The sequence below is a fragment of the Ictidomys tridecemlineatus genome, chromosome 10, assembly GCF_052094955.1.
Source record: "Ictidomys tridecemlineatus isolate mIctTri1 chromosome 10, mIctTri1.hap1, whole genome shotgun sequence".
Lineage (NCBI taxonomy): Eukaryota > Metazoa > Chordata > Mammalia > Rodentia > Sciuridae > Ictidomys > Ictidomys tridecemlineatus.
Window position 1 is genome coordinate 42,513,420 of NC_135486.1, and position 20,046 is coordinate 42,533,465.

Consider the following 20,046-nt stretch of genomic DNA (forward strand, 5'->3'; position numbering starts at 1 on the left):
CTCTCTCTCTCTCTTTTTTTTTAAGTTTCCACATGACAGAGAACTTGTCTTTCTGTGTTTGACTTATTTCTTTTAATAGGATGTCATCTAGTTGCCTTCATTTTCCTACAAATAACAGTATTTCCTTCCCCCTCCTTCAGTACTGAGGATTGAACCTAAGGCCTTACACATGCTAGGCAAATGCTCTATTACTGAGCTACATTCCCAGCCTTTATTTATTTTGAGACAGAATCTTTCTAAATTGTCTATGCTGACCTTGAATTTGTGATCCTCCTGTGTCAGTCTCCTGGGTAGCTGGGATTACAGATGTGTATTACCATGCCCAGCTAGGATTTCATTCTTCTTTATGGCTAAATAATACGTCATTGTGTATATACACACCACATTTTGCACCAGGGCTGATTCCCTTTCTTAGCTACAACAAATGTGGTATACAAGTATTTCTTTTGTACACTGACTTCATGCTTTATAGATCTATGCCCAGGAGTGGATTACACAGATCTTATAGGTAGTTCTATTTTTAGTTTATCGAGGAACCTTCATATTGCTGTACGTAGTGGCTAGACTATAGAATATATACTATTTATTAGTGGTTATACTAATGTACAGTATATAAGTTCCTTTTTTCCCCACATCCTTTCCAGCATTTTTTTATGTTTTGTTTCTTTGATAATAGCCATTCTAATGGGGTGAAATTGTAGTTTTGATTTCCATTTCTCTGATTATTAATGATATTGAGCCTTTTTTCATTTAGTTATTGGCCATTTATATTTCTTCTTTTGAGAAGCATTTGTTCAAATTATTTGCCCATTTTAGATTGGATTACTTTTTGTTATTGTTGTTAAGCTTTTTGAGTTCTTTGCATATTCTGGATATCAAATCTCTGTCAGATGATTGGCTGAAAAATACTTTCTCCCATTCTCTATAGGTCTCATTGATCTACTGATTGTTTCTTTTGATATGCAAAAGCTTTTTAGTTTGATATAATCAATCCTATCTGTTGAATTTTGCTTTTGTTCCTCTGTATTTCGAGTCCTATCCACAAAATTATCGCCTACACCAGTATCATGAAATGTTTCCCCTAATTTTCATCTAGTAATTTCAGTTCAGGTCTTACATTTAGATCTTTGATTGATTTTGAGTTGATATTTGTACAGGGTGAGTGACAGTTAAGCTTCAGTCTTCTGCATGGGGTCATCTACCATTTGTTAAAGAGTCTGTCCTTGCTTCATTGTGTGTTTTTGGCAACTTTGTTGAGAATCAATTGGCCATAAACACATGGATTGGCTTCAGGTTGTCACTTCTGTTCCGTTGGTGTAGGTGTCTGTTTTCATGCCAATATCCTGCTGTTTTTGTTCCTAAGACTCTGTAGTATATATTGAAATCACGAATTATGATGCCTCCAGCTTTACTCTTTTTCCTCAAGATTGCTTTGGCTATTCAGTCATTTGTGCTTCCATGTGAACTTTAGGATTTTTTTTCTAGTTGTGTGAAGGATGTCTTGGATATTTTGATAGAAATTGCAGTGTATCTGTAGATATCTTTGGGTAGTATGTCATTTTAACAATTTTCTAATCCATGAACACAGGAGATCTTTTTGAACATTTAGTACCTTCTTTAATTTCTTTCTTCAGTGTTTTGTAATATTCATCGTAAAGGTCTTTCACTTTCTTCGTTAACTATGTTGTGGGGTGGGAGCTATTATGAATGGTATTTCTTTCTCTGCAAATTCATTATTGATATATAGAAGCTACTGATTTTTGTATGTTGACTTTGTATACTGCTCCTTTACTGAACTTGCTTATCAGTTCCTAATAGTCCCCCCTCGTTGTTTTCTAATAGTTCTAATAGTCTTTTAATGGAGTCTTTAAGGTTTTTCAATGTGTAGAAGCATATAATCTATGAACAGAGATAATTTGACTTTTTCCTTTTCTATTTGTATGCCTATTATTTTTTCTTTTGTTTTAATTGTTTTGGCTATAATTTGTAGTACTCTATTGAGTAAAACTGGTAAGAGTGGATATCCTTATTTTGATCCTGATCTTTTGAGAAAGTAATTTCCATTTTTCCCCATTCAGCATGATGTTGGCTATGGGTTTGTCACGTATAGCCTTTATTATGTTCAGAAATGATCCATCTCTACTTAATTTATTTAGAGCTTTTATCATGGAGGGACATTGGGTTTTATCAAATGCTTTTTCTACATCTGTTTAGATCATGTAACTTTTTTACTTCATTCTGTTTATGTGATTATTATATTTACTCATTTGTGTATTTTGACCCATCTTTTATTCCTGGAATTAAATCAACTTGATCATGTTGTATGATCTTTCTGATATGCTTTTGAATTCAATTTGCAAGTATTTTGTTGAGAATTTTTATATCTCGATCAGGGATACTAGTCAACAAATTTCTTTTGTGTGTATGTCCTTATCATGTCTTAGTTCTTCAAAATTTTGGTAAAATTAAGAGGTGAAGCCATCTGATTCTGGACTTTTATTTGCTGGGAGACTTTTTATTGCTAAGTTTGTATTATTACTTGTTTTCGCCTTATTCAGGCTATTTTGTATTATGGTTAAATTTTGGTAAGTCTTATGTGTCCAGAAATTTGTTCATTTTTTTTCTAGGTTTTCTAATTTCTTAGCATATAATTTTTAAAAATAATCTTTTGAATTTTTGTATTATCAATTGTAATTTTTTCTTTTTTTCACCTATAATTTTATTTATTTGGGTCTTTTTTTGTTATTGTTTTGGTTTGGTTGGTTGGTTTTGGTTAATATGACTAAAGGTTTGTCTAAAGAACCAGCTCTTCATTTCACTGATCTTTTGTATTCTCTTAGACTCTAGTTCATTTTTTTCTGCTCTGATAATTATTATGTCTTTTCTTCTAATCTTAGGTGTGGTTTATTCTTGCTTTTCTAAGACTTTGAAATGCAACATTAGGTTAAATCTTTTTTAAAAAATTTTCTAACATAGGCACTCATTGGTGAAAGTAGGGTAATGAAATACTCAACTGTTATAAAATTGGGTGTCTTTTTGTTGATTTTCTTCTGGTTTTGAATATCCTTTGAGTCTTCCTCTTTTCATCTTTGTGGTTTAATGGTTTATTATATTAATAATTTTTTATTCTTTTCTGTTTCTCATTTGTATATCTACTCGTCTGGAGGTATGTGTCATTTCACATGCTATCATGATGGTATCTTCTGCTTCTGGATATAGGACTCTTTAAGCATCTTTTGAAGGGCTGGTTTTGTGGTTTGAATTCCCTTCATTTTGCTTATCTCAGAAGGATTTTATTTCTTTTCTGGGTCTTTTGTTTTTCCATATGAATTTCATGATTGCTTTATCTATTTCTACAAGAAATGCCATTGGGATTTTGATTGGCATCGCATTAAACCTGTAGTATAGCAATACCAGAGTTCAAACTGTACTACAAAGCAATAGTAACAAAAACAGCATGGTACTGGTACCAAAACAGGGAGGTGGACCAATGGTACAGAATAGAGGACACAGAAACCAATCCACAAAAGTACAACTTTCTTATATTTGATAAAGGGGCTAAAAGCATGCAATGGAGGAAGGATAGCATCTTCAACAAATGGTGCTGGGAAAACTGGAAATCCATATGCAACAAAATGAAACTGAATCCCTTTCTCTCGCCTTGCACAAAAGTTAACTCAAAATGGATCAAGGAGCTTGATATCAAATCAGAGACACGGCATCTGATAGAAGAGAAAGTTGGCTATGACCTACATGCTGTGGGGTCGGGCTCCAAATTCCTCAATAGGACACCCATAGCACAAGAGTTAACATCTAGAATCAACAAATGGGACTTACTCAAACTAAAAAGTTTTTTCTCAGCAAAAGAAACAATAAGAGAGGTAAATAGGCAGCCTACATCATGGGAACAAATTTTTACCCCTCACACTTCAGATAGAGCCCTAATATCCAGAATATACAAAGAACTCAAAAAATTAATAAGATAACAAATAACCCAATCAACAAATGGGCCAAGAATTGGACCTGAACAGACACTTCACAGAGGAGGACATACAATCAATCAACAAGTACATGAAAAAATGCTCACCCTCTCTAGCAGTCAGAGAAATGCAAATCAAAACCACCCTAAGATACCATCTCACTCCAGTAAGATTGGCAGCCATTATGAAGTCAAACAACAATAAGTGTTGGCGAGGATGTGGGGAAAAGGGTACACTTGTACACTGCTGGTGGGACTGCAAATTGGTGAGGCCAATTTGGAAAGCAGTATGGAGATTCCTGGGAAAGCTGGGAATGGATCCACCATTTGACCCAGCTATCGCCCTTCTCGGACTATTCCCTGAGGATCTTAAAAGAGCGTACTATAGGGATACTGCCACATCAATGATCATAGCGGCACAATTCACAATAGCTAGACTGTGGAACCAACCTAGATGCCCTTCAATAGATGAATGGATAAATGTGGCAACTATACACAATGGAGTATTACGCAGCACTAAAATGACAAAATCATAGAATTTGCAGGGAAATGGATGGCATTAGAACAGATTATGCTAAGCGAAGCTGGCCAATCCTTAAAAAACAAATGCCAAATGTCTTCTTTGATATAAAGAGAGCAACTAAGAACAGAACAGGGAGGAAGAGCATGAGGAAAAGATTAACATTAAGCAGAGACGAGTGGGGGGAGAGAGAAGGAAAAACATATAGAAATGGTAGAAGACCCTCAATGTTACACAAAATTACATATAAGAGGTTGTGAGGGGAAAGTGGGGGGAACAAGGGAGAGAATTGAACAACCGCAGATGAGGTAGAGAGGGAAGATGGGAGGGGAGAGGAGGGGGGATAGTAGGGGATAGGAAAGGTAGCAGAATACAACAGTCACTAATATGCCATTATGTAAAAACGTGAGTGTGTAACCGATGTGATTCTGCAATTTGTATTTGGGGTAAAAATGGGAGTTCATAACCCAATTGAGTCAAATGTATGAAAGATGATATATCATGAGCTTTGTAATGTTTTGAACAACCAATAAAAAAAAGAAGGATTTTATTTCTTTTTTAATTCTGAAAGATTGCCCTGCTAGGTATAACAACATTGGTTGGCACTTCTTTTCTTTCATGACTTGAAATACATCATTCATGGCCTCTGAGCTATAGGTTTTCTGCTGAGAATCTAATGAGATTTTCCTTAAATGTGAGTTGCCACTTCTCTCTTACAGATTTAAAAATTATTTCTCTGTCCTGTACTTTTGACAGTTTAACATATCATGGTAAGAATCTTTTCTGATCATGTCAATTTGGAGTTTTGTAAGCATTCTGTACCTGGATATGCACCTCTTTCCCAGTAGCAAGTAAATATTCTGCTACTGTTTAATTGAATAGGTTTTCTATGCCCATAATCTTTATTTCTTCCTTTTGGGTATACTGATGAATCAGATGTTTGATCTCTTACTGGTGTCCAAAGATCTTGTATGCTGTCTTCATTCTTTTGAAAAATATATACATATTTTCCATGTATACACACATACATACACACGTATATATTTTTCTGTTCATATATGTATTGCAAAATATCTGTCTCCTTTCTTCCAAGCTCCAATATTCTTTGTTCTGCTTGATCTAGTCCATTAAGGCTTTTAACTGAATTTTCTATTTGACTTGTAGAGCTCTTCATTTCTGATTGATTCTTTTTCAGAATCTCTACTAAAAATTTCATAACCTGCATTGTCTTCCTAATTTCATTTAGTTTATCTGTATTTTGGGGGATCTGAGTGAAGTTTTTAAAAGTTGTTCTTTTGAATTCTTAATTTAAGAATTTCATCTACTTTGATATCTATCTTTGGAATCTATTACTAGAAAATTATGAACTTTAGTAGGTGTCATATTGCTTTTTTTCATATTTTATGTTCCTGTGTTAAAATTTGCACATGTAGTGAAATGATATCTTCACCACATTTCTTAATAAGTAGTTTCCTCCTAGGATGTATCTTGGAGTATCAGCTTGTTACACACTGAGTTTATTTTCAGCTAGGTACTGAATGTAATTTCCCTGTAGCTTCTTTGGCTGTGATTAGTAAATGTGCCCAGCGTGTCCTATACTGAAGTTGGAGAGACGCACTCTTCTTGTGGGTTATTTGAGAGTGGTGACCCTGGCAGAGCAGGTAGGTGTGGCGTAGATATTCAACTGTGTGGGATGTATTCTGTGTGGTTATTCCTACAAGGGAAGTGGTAGCTCCTGTGGGGGATAGGGGTTTCCGCAGGCACTATTGATATTGGCTCTTAAAGTGTCACTGGTGTTGGCTGCTCTGGTAATGGTGAGGAGCCTGGAGCACTTGGCCTCTGATTAGACACTGATGCAGGTTCAGGTGCATCACCCAAGAGGTGGGGGTGGGAATGACAGCATCCCGTTGGAGGCCCTCACACCCAGTCTTTTTAGCAATGCACTATCAGACAATGTGCAGGGGGCAGCCAGTGCAGGGGTCTTGCACAGGTTCAGGGACCATCAAACTTGTGTTATTATAATGAAGTGGCACCTCCTTTCTCCACAGAAAAGTCTTAACTGGGCTTCTCCAGAAATCTTCACCATGGCTGATTTTGGGACTGTCAGCAAAAGAGTCCAATGTAGATAGACTTCCTATTTTCGTGTTGCCCTGTTTTACTTGGCCACTTGCCGGGAAGATACCAGCACTCCAGGTTCTGGACACCCCCTTACTAGCTTTTCACAAACATATCCAGTATAGTAGTTTGTAGAAATGTGCAAACAAGACCTCTGGCCTTGAGCTGGGCTACATTTTTAAGTTACCATTTGGGCCCCACGGTAACAGTGAAAGAAAAAGCTGCTTTTATGTGAACTTGGGCAGACTGTGAACTTCTGAGCCCCTCCCCTTACATGCTGGATATAAAGTTCTGAAACTACCTGAACTTGGGGTTCAGGGGACTGATTAATTACAGCAAAAGCTGTGCCCTCTGAACCTGGCTGCAGCCCAATAGAACTGTTAACTGCTATCTTTGGTGCCTTGCCTCATCTCTCCTTACAACAATAACTCGGCTGCAGCTGTGGGCATGCCTGTCCAGGCACAGATTCTCAAGCCCCCCAGCGATGCTTGCCTTGGGAGGAGGGGTGGTGGCCTTGAGGGTATTTCTCCCTCTCCCCATATTATTTCAATCCTATGAGATCAAGGAGAGCGGGTCCAGCTGGGGCCATGTAAAATTCCTCTCGGCTAAGGTGCTCACAGGAGAGTGCCAGAGACAGCACAACTGGTACTGTGCAAAGTTTCTCTGCAGACCTTCTTAGGCCCCAAGAGCCTCAGTGTGGGGCCACAGCTAGGGCTGAAGTCACATTGCTTAGAAATTCCCCAGCATGCCTCTGGGTGGGACAGCAGTGGACAGAGTTCTTTCTTTACCTTGTTAGCAACAGGAGCTCTGTGTGTGACTGGGAGAGGATTCTAGCACCCATGCTGAACCACAAGCGACTGGCCATGTAACTGGTCACAGAGGCCAGGCTCCCTGATCACCCAGTTCTTAAGGAGGGCACTCTCAATTCTTGTCTGTATCACAACACCCCCCCCCACCGCCCCCCACCCTGTGTGTAGCACTCTCAGTACATTTGTGTCAGTCACTCCCCTGAACCAAATCTATGAGGCAGCCACCCACTGAATCAGTACAGTGAAGTGTGTGTGGGTCACAGAGATGGGAATATGCAGAAGTTTCTGACTCCAAAAGCCAGTCTAAATTTGGGACAATTTAGACTCAAGATAGCTCCTGGCTATGGAACACTAGCCTGGAGGTTCACAGGGAGATGACATGAATTTCTTTTCCACAGCCAGACTACTAGTCAGATTTCAGGCCCTTTATCTATTTAGTCTTAAATCTGCAAGGGCCACAAAACTTTCCAAGAGCTAGGATCTCCAGGAACTGGGCTGATAGAGCCTGCTGGGACTCCCTCTATCCCCTCTATCCCTGTGGAGGGGAGACAGCCCCAGGAGGGCAGGTGCTGGGCTATTTGTTTCTCTTGCTATGCTACAGGCCTAGGCCTCTGTATTTTACAAGGTTTCCATTTCTCTACTATTGAATTCCACTGATCTGCACTCACCTCAGCCTGCACCTACAAGCCTGTTACTTTGGATCTATTTTTTATGTATTTATCTATTTTTTTTTTTTTGCTGGGGGTAGGGGGATACCAGGGATTGAACCCAGGAGCTCTTAAGCACTGAGCCACATCTTCAGCCCTTTTTATGTTTTATTTTGAGACAGGATCACCCCAAGTTGCTTAGGGCCTCACTAAGTTGCTGAGCTGGCTTTGAACTCATGATCTGCCTGACTCAGCCTCCCAAGCCGCTGGACTTACAGGCAATTGCCACAGCACTTGGCTTTATCTAATTATTTTTGAGCCTCTGTTGTATATCTGAAGAAGAAGACCCAACTCTACCCCAGCTTATCAAACAGTTGCAATTGCACTAGTAAACAAGTCCTTCACTCACAAATGGCATGTGCTCAGAGGGATGCACCCAAGGCTGAGGGGCAGCATTTAGAGGACAGGAAGCTTTGGGCCCTGTCTTCACCAAGGTCTCTCTGGGATGTTTAGCAAAGACTTGGCGAGGGAATCAACTCACCAGTCCACTGCTGTGGCCCACGATGGTTTCCCACAGTGCCTCATCAACCAAGACTTTCTTGTCCTGCATGTCCATGAGCTGGCTAACACTGCGGTGGAGAGAGCCCTGGGAATAAGTTTGGCTGACTTGGCTTTGACTTGGGATCCTCAGTACAGACACACTCCGGCTGCTCCGAATACTCACAGGTGTCCCAGATCGGGGAATTTTGGTATCAGCTAATCCCTGAAAAGGAAGTTACTGGTAGTGATTAACAGGTAAAGAAAATGTGTTTGAAATGGGACAGAGAATTGCAACTCACAGGATGTCATTGAAAGGAACGGCTGTCTACAGACTGTCCTAGGGAACTTCGAAGTGTGAGCCCTGGGAACTCTGTGGCTTGGTTTCTTAGTAATGTGAAAGGATAAGTCAACTCTGGTGCTAGATGGCCAGTGCTCTTGGCACCTACAGCACCTACTGGTGCCCCTGCTGTTCTCTGTGAGGCAAGGGTTTGCCACACAGCGGGGCATGGAGGGTGGGTTAACAAGGTAATCCCTTCATGCATGGTGGCCCAGCAGCTGCCTGGAGAGTGCCCCTTCCCAGAGCAGAACAGGTGAATAATATTCTACCCTGATTGCCTACTGGGTGAACACAGTTTGTATTTCACTTTAGAAGTAAGTCCTGGATTTATGTAACAAAATCGACTTCTCCGTCCCTCTTTTCTCATGCTCTGTAGTTCCCCTTGTTATAGGGTTCCACCCTCCAAAATAAATCATGTCAGATGGTAACACTAACATCAGCAAGACAAAGTTGTTCCATGTTTAGGATAGGACCTAGAAGGTACCATAAGGTAAAGTCTAGCTGCTCTTAAGGTCCAGAGGTTCCAAATTAACTGTCCAATCTATGGAATTTTCCTGCTTTATATTGGGGCAGTCAACAAACACACCATGCAAAAGATCATGCATTCATGCAACACACAAAGGTACCTCAAAGTGCATGGTGTAACTTTTTAGAGTGACACTGCTGGACACATCAGATATATCAGCCACAGAGTCAAACTGAAAAAAATGATGCACCAGTCCTTGTTTAAAACTCTTTTAAATAAATTGTTTTTCCAAGTACAGCATAATCATTCTCATACTATTTGTGTGTATGAATACATATATATATAATCATTCTCATACATATTTGTGTGTATATGAATATATATATTCATACACACACACGCACACACACACACACACACACACACACACACACATATATATATATATATATATATATATGCATATATATATATTCAGGTTTTGCAATTAAGACCATATAGTGGGTGGAAATTAATTGCATGTAGGTCCAAGGTGAACGCCATTGGCATTATTTTTTTAGTATTGCAGAGAAAGGATCTTCAAGCCAGTAATTAAATTGCAAGTAAAACCAGCACATGAACTTAGCCATACTATATACTGTGACCTTGAAAATTATTAATAAAACACAAAAAGTTCTCCAACTGGCACTCCTATCTATATCTTTATTCAGAGTGAAGAAAAGTCCTTTTGCCAGTTTGTTTCTGATGTGCAAAGGGTATCTTACCTGATCAGAGGGCAAGGATGCATGGGAAAAGGTGACAGCGGCACTGAAAGCAGAGTGTGTCAGAGGAGAGGAGGGACTATGTGTGGTGCAGATGCCCTTCACCTGCACAAGTGCAAAGAAGATCACTCTGGGAAACTGTGTGGGTGAATCCAGCTTGTTCCTATTTGGATCCATCCACCGCCAATTCTGAGGAGGCGAGGAGATTCTGGTCCCAGTGAGTATTCCTTCTACCAATGCATATTGTACTCTGGCTCATGTCTCCGACTTTGTGAGAGCAGTTTGGTTTAAAACTGTCTTTAAAAACTAGACATGCACGTACAGTTTTTCAACTGCTAATGATTAAATTATGATTGAAGGGGTTGCAGGAAATGCTGCCTGGTGCCTTGAGACACCCCAAATTTCACTTCTGCTTACCCTCCAGGGCTGTGGTGAACAGCCTCACTGTGGAAGATGAGCCCTTTCTCTGGGCCTAGAGCCCCAGGTAGCTAGCCAGTCCCTCCACTCTTCTCCTGAGTCTAGACATTTAGCAAAAATTTACAGTTGGGTGCCACTGTGCTTTTCCCTAATGCTAAAGGGTATACAGGAACAGACCTTTTTTTGTTGTTGTTTTTTCCTCTTGTCCCATGGGTGGGGCTCTCACCCTACCCCTGACCTATCTGGGAGTAGATGGTCTGGAACTATGAAGAGCCATCTGTTCTCCGTGGCCTCAGGTGACTTGGCCTGGTGACAGACTGAGCACCTCTAGTACATCTTCCCTCTCTCCCATTTTTATTTCCAGTCCTCCCAAATTACACAGTCACATGACAGCCTCTGGGCTCCATCCTGACTTCCGGCTATAAAGCAGAACTACTTTTTCCTGGTTACATAATAAAATCACTTTGGGAGTAAAAATTAAAAAAAAAAGTAATACCAATCCTTAGGCCCCACCCAAGACCAATGAAGAATCATCACACAAAATAATGCTTATTTTGCTTTTGTTTGTTTGGGTGCTGGAGTTTGAACCGAAAGCCTCACATGTGCCAAACAATATGCTCCACCAATGAGCTACACTCCCAGCCAATGGTATTGCTCTTAAAGCTTCCAGGTGATTCTAATGTATAGCCAAAGGTGAGGAAGCTGTTCTAGGGTAAGTCTCTCTTGGTTCCCGCACTGAATGAAACATAACTGTAATCTTGTTCTTTGAAACTGTAGCTGTGGAAATATTTCCCCAAGGGGAAAATAAAAGCAAGTTGCCTAGAGACCTGGAAAGGGCCAAGCCTTCCCACACATACCATATGGGTGTCCCCTGGTGGGCAGACGCTCAATGGAGACATCCTCTTCTGAAGAGGTACCAAGGGAGGCCTTTCTCTAATATACGGTTCCCTGTGGATTTTTCTTTGTAGTATCAGGGACAGAAAGATGGCTAACAAGATCAAGCCCAGCATCGCCATTAGCACAATGAACCACAGCTCGCTGTAGAACTCTGCGCTTTTGCTCCCTGATCCTTTCTTTTCTCCAGGAGTTGTTAGCACCAGGCCTGCAAAAAACAAACAAACAAACAAACAAACAAACAAAAAACAGAAAGAAAAGGGAAAAATATTATTAGAAGGTAATTTTGTGATCTCTGGCCCTGTTACTTGATAATAAATTTGAAAGGAGTTGAAAGCAATGTGCCTGTTGGAGCATGTTCATTGTTTGTGCTTGTGTGCAGCCTGCAGTGAGGGCTCAGGGTGTTACTGGGTAGTAACTAGCACCTTACAGCCCCCCAGAGATGAAACTGATACTCCTGGCCTGGCCATTTAGGATGGAAGTCGCCACCTTGGCAAGTCTCTGGAAAGAGAGTTGTCATGTAGCACTTTTTACCAAAATAACCTTGAGGGTGGTCTCTCTCATGGCTATATATCATTGGGAGTGTCACTCTTTTCTTGAGCAATGAGTTCTTCCCAGGGTTACTGCAGCAGAGACACATACATTGTCCATGCTGTGAATGTCCAACTCCCCCTCACTTCATTTAGCAGCCCCATTCCTGAGAAGTTTCAGCCAAACTGGAATTTGAGACATGAGATCCCATTTTCCATTGTGATGTTAACCATCTGTGCTTAATCACAGGTCATCTTTACAGTTCTTGATCCCTGGCTTCTTTGGTAAATAGCAAAAGCTCTGCACACCATCACTTATGTGCACTGAAAAAAGCTTCCTATGAAAGAATTCCTTTAAGCAGTGGAACTGCTTATCCCTGATTTCTGTTCATGTGTTCAAAGGCGTTGTGACATGATTCTCTGCACAGGAGGCTAATAAAATTAGATCACAGGTAATGAACATTTACCCTGTGCCAGGTCCTAGGCTAGAGGCTTTCCAGGGATGAAGGGTGGGCAGTAGTGGGATTGTCCAGTCTTGTGAATGGGGTGGGGGAAACTGGAAGTTGGGGCGTGTAGGAGAAAGGCTCCCAGGGATTGCTGCAGAATAGCATAAAGTAGTTTGGCAAACTAAGCAGGAGGGGGGTCTTAGAGATCAACTTCTGCCTCAGGGCCAGCTCAGAAGCCTGTGTACAAATTGCCCAGGCAGGTATGCAGCCGTGAGCCTGAGAGCTTCATGGGGCCCTAGGCAGAAGGACAGACAGAGTTAAAAATGTTTCCTCACCCTTAGATCAGACTCCCCAGATTTCAGCTCCTCAAGGACTTTGTGGGCTTACCAGTACCTCACATCCATATTCTCAGAAGAAGGCTAAAGGGTAGAGTTTTTTTAAATTGGGGTGGAGATACCTAAGGGATGGAGAGTGAGTGACCACAACTAAAGTTCGAACTTTTAAACTTTAAATTTTGCTAACCCTAAAACTACCTCTGATCGGCTCTATAGAAAGTTACTCTCACTCCCTGGGCCAAGACTTCCTCATCTCTGACATAAAGCCAAAGCTCTGATCAAGCCCCAATAAGAGGGAATTGGCCTCATTAGGAACCAATGAGTGTTGTCAGATTAAAAACAAACAAACCTTGGTTACTTGTAAGAAGAGCTGAGTTTCCTCTATGTGTGGCACCAGGCTGGAATTCCAGAAACTGATCTGATGGGCTCAGTGGGCCCCTTGCTTGGGAGCATGCAGGGGAATGGAGGATGGCATGCCTGAGGGAAACCTCAAAAGGGAGTCAGGCTCAGAACCAGCAGAAGGAAATGAGGTCTCTGCCTCTTTCCTGCTTAGAGGCTGCCTTCAGGCAATAAACAGGAACATTTCAGAAGTTCTATTACAAAAATTAAACCTGACCATGGGTATCAGCTAGGCACCACATCTTGGAATCTGCACAGTCCTCAGAGTTCCTTCCCTCAGCTCTGCCCAGAGCCCAGCCTCCAGACACGAGAGCCACCGTTCACTGCTCTGCTCAGCAATGGAAAACTCAATTTGTATTCAGGAGCTGATGAGCTGTTCCTCCTCTTTTATAAAAGAGCTCAAAGTTAGGATGGTATCGCTATCCTTCCCTTTTTTCCCTTTTCAAAGTACCCACTGACTTTAAGGGGCTGCACTTGGGCATCAAGTGGGAGGTTCAGTGGTCAGGGGATGGGACTCCAGTGCCTGGGCTTCAACTGCAAAGAAAACCCCAACACACAAGCAGTGTCAAGTAAATCCCTTCTCAGAGGTTGCTGTGGGAGGGGGTATTGGCCACCATGTGGTCCTGGGCCCCTGTGTCTGAATCACTGGGTAGGAACTTAAAGTAGACACCTCAACCTGAGATTCTGGATTTCTCCTAGGAGCTGGGAAACTTCAAGAAACAAGCACACTGAGGTGATGCTGATGTCCACTGACATGGAGAACTCTGGCTAGAGAAAAAGTCCTGGGCCACGAGTCAATAGAAAAAGTCATATTGGACTTGACATCTTAGCAAGAAGCTTGCAGACCATTTCTGGATAGATTCCTGACCTCTATCATCCACTTGGGAAAAGACTAGAGTTGCTAAAAGAACTCCAAATGAGGTCTTTTGTCTCTCACAGTCTCTATTAAATTAAATGAGATAAAGAGTATGGGAGGACTCCTATTAGTTGTAAGAAATTTTATGTGGCACCCAGATGTGTAAAGTTGGAAATATAGAATGATATTTTACAGATTGAAATTGTTTTTCATAAGAATAAGTATGGTCACCTGTGTTTCAGAATTTGGAGACATGTTTATTTGGGGACAAAAGAGTGTACGTGCGCGGACAAATTTGATAGAGCATTAATTTAAAATAAGGTATCAGTCCCAACCCTGCTCTAATGGAAATGATTTTTCCATTTCTCTAACTTGCCTTTTGAAGTTGCGAAGTACTACATAGGTTAGATTCAAGGGTTGTGAGTAGAACTAAATTTAAAATTTGCTCCTTAAAAATTACAATTTCTTCTCTTCAGCTAAATTACTTGGTATATTAATAGGAAGTCAGAATCTTTTTAAAAAAGATATGGATGGAAATTTCTCCAATTCGCCATTTTAGGCACTGAATCCAGAATATAACCTTTAGGATCAACACCAACTGGATCAAATTTCTCCTCCCATCTTTCTTTCCTCAGACTTTCTCTATGCAATACTTTTTTTTTTGTACACAAAGTCATAAAACTCTTTAGACAAGATTTGTGGTCAGGGGACAAGTTTAGTCAGATCTCTCGGGTCTTTTCCACATTTACAGTTCAGTGACTTGACATGCTAAAAGTCTATCTTCGCTCCTTACCTAATGGAAGTTCCATGAGGACTTAAAAAAAATGTATAACACCTCAATTCCTTCCATAAAATCCATGCAATAAATCTAAGCATAAACACATACAAATGTACACATGCTTGAGGAAAGTACATTATACACAACTTGAATTAAATGTTTACCAAATCCAGTAGAGGTATCATATTGGACCAATGGTGTCTTAACACTTCCCACATCCGTAGTACAGATGACCTGGAAAAAGAAGGCTAGACAAAAGGAAGAACTAGTAAATGACTCAGATATTTAACACCTACAAATAGGGGGCTTTCTTTTAAAGCAGCAGGGTGTCAGACCACAAAAAAAAATTCTGAAACCAGGATTTCAGTTGTGGGGTTTTACCTAATATCATAGTATAAATGTTGAAGTTCCCCCAAAGACCCCAAGGGGGCACAAACTGGGACATGGTGGAACTTTTAAGAGATGGGGCCTAGTGGGAGGCTTTTAGGTCACTGAGGCTGTGCCCTTAAGGTGGTTGTGGGACCCCAGCTCCCTCTTCACTCTTCTTTGCTTCCTGGTCAAGGTGAGCAGTTTTGCTTCACCACATTCTCGATAGGCCCAAAGCCATAGGGCCAATGGACAAGAACTGGAACCTCCCAGACTGTGAGCCAGAATAAACCTTTTCTCTTTATAAGCTGATTTGTTAGAGTGACAGAAAAGCTAACATCTAATATGCAAACTTATTTCTAATTAAAATGTCATCCAGAAAAAGAGCTATGATTAGTGTAATAATAGCATATCCATATGTAATAGAGCTAAAGAAGATGAGAGTTTATACAGCAAAGGAAAAGAATTATCAGTGGAGTAAAGAATAATAGACAAATATATCTTGTTCTGCATATTCCTTAAGCTTGGTCCTTTAAAACCCTCAGCTGTGTCTTCCACTCAGTGACCCAGAGTTTCTTACTCAACAGGAAAGCTCACAAGGGATCATGGAAATCACACCATCTAAATTCCTCTTGCATAACCTGCAACTCTTGCAAGCTCAGGCAGATGGCTAGAGGCCTGGTCACATAGAATCCAGAGTTTCCAACTGTCAGGCCATCTTCCCATCACAAGCTGCCTAAGAGCTGTAACCATGAATGGATAGTGTAGCTGAATCACTGTAAAACTGTTATTAAATTTCAAATACTATGAACACAATGCAGGAGCTCATTTTTTTTCCTCCACCTTCTAGCCAAAATAAACATAGCACTTTCAAGTAAATCAAAACTAAAAACTTCCCTGATCGATTTATTGTATGAATCCAGATTGCTTGAAATTATTCCAATCTCTTGGTCCTGTGACCATGCTAATTACTGGAAAATCCTATACCTTGAAAAGCTTTTCATCATTTCAATTTAATAAGACTGAAAACACAAAGAAAGGCCATGCAATTCAAGAGGGAGAAGGAGTTCAGACCACAGGGAAGAGGTTGTTCCTTCTGGTACTGATATCAAGGAAATTAAGGAAATCCCTTACTCAGGGTTTTTCTTTGGTTTTGGTACTGGGGATTGAACTCAGGGGCACTCAACCACTGAGCCACATCCCAGCCCTGTTCTGAATTTTATTTAGAGACAGGGTCTCACTGAATTGCTTAGCGCCTCATTTTTTGCTGAGGCTGGCTTTGAACTCTTGATCCTCCTGCCTCAGCCTTTCAAACCAATGGGATTACAGGCATGCGCTAGGATTACTGTGCCTAGCAGGATTCTTAAGAGGTAGGGGTGGTCACTGGCTGATAGAGCTGTCTGGACATACAGCAAGAAAATTCCTGTTAGCTCTAGAAGTACATGATTTTAGGATACTCACTGACAACACCTTGGTGCTATTTCTCTTTGTGAATGCTACCTGCCCTCAGTTCTTATTGCTTCCCAGGGACACTCAAGTCACCTAGAAGCAGCGCTCTCCCCTGGAAATGCTCACTGCAGTGCATCAGGCAGCAAATGGGAAGGAAAACCTTATTTACTCTGAGCTATAACTTTTCCATGAGAAGTGGCCACTTAAACCAAGACATTTTAATGACAAGCATCTGTTGGTCACCTTTCAGATTGAACATCTCATAAAGCTAGGAACGGAGCACCGTGTAAGTAGCGGGGGTCAGAGACTAACTTTTGTCTGTCATCCGAGGTATGTACAGGGTGGTGTCCAGGCCACTGTACACTCGCTGTTCTGCGTCCATCAACACATACTCCTTCAGCCGGCCGTTGAGAAGGAAAGAACCACTCCAGTTGACACACACCGTTGACTGATTGCCGTCCACTGAAAATGGGGCCCGGTACTGAGGCACTGCTGGGAGAAAGGTATATGTTCTAGAAATGGCAACCTCTGTGGGGGTACATGGAGCATGGGCATGCTTTTCTAATTTTTAAAAATTTTTAATATGAGCAAAAAATAATTAAAAAAAACCCTCCAGCATTTCTGGAACCAACTAAAAAAATGATGTTGGGGTGAAAAGAAAACCAATGAGAACATATGTGAAATGCTTTCTCAGCAACTTTGCACCTGCTTTCCAAAAAAATCAATGGAGAGTGGTGTTTTATAAATACAACTATTAACATACAATGGCTCTGCACACCAACATAACCCAGGAGCTCATATTTTGTTGCATTTTCCCTCTTTTAACAGGTAAAGTGTCCTTAACACTATTAACTATGGTAGATAGCTATTTTTCATATCAAATCAATATTTATTGCTACAAAGCCCCAAGGACTAGATGAAGTTAATATATTTTTTCTCCAAACCAAACTGCTTAGATGGTGAATTATGTTCTTTTGGCACCCATTTATTTTTAAAGCTTTTTCTTGAACTGTTAGTTTGTTTTCCAAGATAGTTAAAAAGCTTTGCAAACAGCAATTCAACTATAATAATTCATCGCCCTGACTAATCAATCAATAGCACAGTACATTAGTAGATAATCAAGCTCGGGTCTCCTAAGTACTGTATCAGATATAGAAAAAACTTTTGAGTGCATTTTACAGGCACATTGTCTTTGGATTTTTCAGCCCCTTACTAAAAATAAATAAATAAATAAATAAAAATTTCTTAACTGGGACTCATCTTAAAATTTTCTATCAAATAATTTTTGCAGAAACAAATGGAGAGTTACTATAGCCTCTTGTCAAGTCAGAAGAGATTTATTTCAAGAGCTTTCATTTTCTCCAAAATAATCAATACATTTGTAGAAGCATTAAGCTCCATCTATATGCTAAATTGGCTTTTAAGAAAAGAAGTAAACAGTGAAAATAAATTGGATAGCTCTTCTCTAAAGAAAATAAACCCATCTGTTGCTGATATTAGGGAATAAAATAAAATAAGAAATAATTATGTTTTGTAATCATAAGATTAAACCTTAAAGACACATGTGAGTCTTATCCTTTAAAATAAGACATGTTCATAAATCCATAAGAAAAATTATCTGCAACTACCAAAAGTTATCAAATCTTCTGTAAATATCTATGCTTTTCTAACACCAATCCTGCCTAAAATCACAATAGAACACACTATTGTAATTTGTCTGTGGCTTCCCTGTTCTTTTAACCCAATAGGGTTTCCGCTTCTCCCTATATCAATACAAAAAAAAGAGAAAGCTTACAAATAGTAAGAAAGTGGGAATCCCATCATTTAGAATTTAGAGACTTCCTGAGGGAAAAGAGTAAGCATTAAAAATAATGAGGAATCATGGGTTTATGTAACTACCCCCCTCAACACCACCCAGGAGACTGAGAAAATATTAAGAGCTACTACATCGTTAGTAGTTGACATATTTTCTCATTAAATCCTCAGAAATCCTGTGAAAGTTGGCTAAGTTTTCAGGCTCAGAGAGGTCAAACATCATGCCTAATGTTGCTTAACTCCGAAGCCCATGATGCTTTGTTGTAATCAGTACACACTTATTTAAAGAAGCACAAAATACTAATTCATTTTTGGGTGCTCCCTGGTGCTGGCTTATCCTGGTTAAATATTCAGGAGTTTTGTGAGTTAGTCATTAAACCCAGCCATTATTAAAAGTTAAATTGTATAAACTTAATTGTGTTAAAACAAAAGTAACTTGCAAAATTTCTAACTTTTTCATTTATTTCATTACAGCTTACTGCTATCTATCCACTCAAGGTTATTTACACCTTTAGGATCTGGATGATAGAAATATTACAAAATGATTTATCACTACCCATCTCTTCCTAATTCTGTGTTCAGTGCTACCATGTCAGTGACATGAAATCAACCATAGTGAGGGTATTTACACCATGAAAATTGGCAAGTGCTTCAAAAGCCAGAATATTTTCCACTCAGCAAGACCAGTTGCTAAGTAGTTACACCTCACCTCTGCTCTTCCACTGAAAGTGTAATTCAGGTGGGGGAGGGGTGGTGTTAATATGTTGCTAGACTTCTATAACCCCTTTGCTGAGTGTGTATGTGATCACATCTACATAGAACCACACATACTATTTTTAAATTAATCTTCTGGTTTATATTCTCTGATCCACCTTTTCTTTCTACCAGTGTGCATAATGAGTTAAAAATAGCATAAATGGTACTCAAAAACCCAGTCATGTCTTATGTTTTTCTGTAGATCCAATAGTGGATTAAAGAAAACTTTTTTCTTGGGTGCTGGTCTAGCTTTAAGTCATTTCTCCAAAGTGAAAGAAAAACTGGAAAGAACTCTTCAATTTGTTCAGTTCATTCTTCTGCTATATGAATAAAATATCTGGCAAAAATTAAGCTTCATGAAAAAACAAAAAGAGAATTGGTTATAACCTACAACCTTCACCTAGCTTTTCTTTGGCTTTCGGGCCAACACCCTCAAAAAGGGAAATGATGAGCAAAATTGGTTTATGTATATATTGTGAAGGAGATTATAAAATTAGAGAGTAGATATTATTAAGAACTATTGCAAGGACACATTGGCCCAAACCTGTAATCTCAGCTACTCAGGAGGTTGAGGCAGGAGGATCAGCAACTTAGTGAGACCCTGTCTAAAGATAAAATTTAAAAAAGAGTTGAGGATATAGCTCAGTAGTAGACACCCTTAGGTTTTTATCTCCAGTATAAAACAACAAAGAATTGTTTTGATGGTATGGGTGACAAAACAAAACAAAGTTATCTGATTGCTACCAACAACAAACACAGGAAGTTTTAAGTGCACTCACTCACTCACTCATTAAACACTATCTTAGGGAGTCAAAGACACTGTGCCCAGTG

General features: G+C 39.9%; 1 protein-coding gene across 8 annotated transcripts in view; it reads right to left on the bottom strand.

The window, feature by feature from the left end:
• Positions 1-20,046, bottom strand: part of Ush2a (usherin) — a 738,328-nt gene that overhangs the window by 5,660 nt on the left and 712,622 nt on the right. For 6 of the 8 annotated variants that reach the window (XM_078022812.1, XM_078022814.1, XM_078022813.1 and 3 more), the window contains 4 exons: positions 16,957-17,133; positions 14,994-15,077; positions 11,449-11,693; positions 8,612-8,833 (listed from right to left, as the gene is read on the bottom strand). In XM_078022812.1, the coding sequence (XP_077878938.1) occupies positions 8,612-8,833; positions 11,449-11,693; positions 14,994-15,077; positions 16,957-17,133 (728 nt within the window). Of the gene's footprint in view, positions 1-8,611; positions 8,834-11,448; positions 11,694-14,993; positions 15,078-16,956; positions 17,134-20,046 lie in introns of those variants that run through there. The other 2 variants (XM_078022817.1, XM_078022818.1) reach the window with 2 other exon arrangements.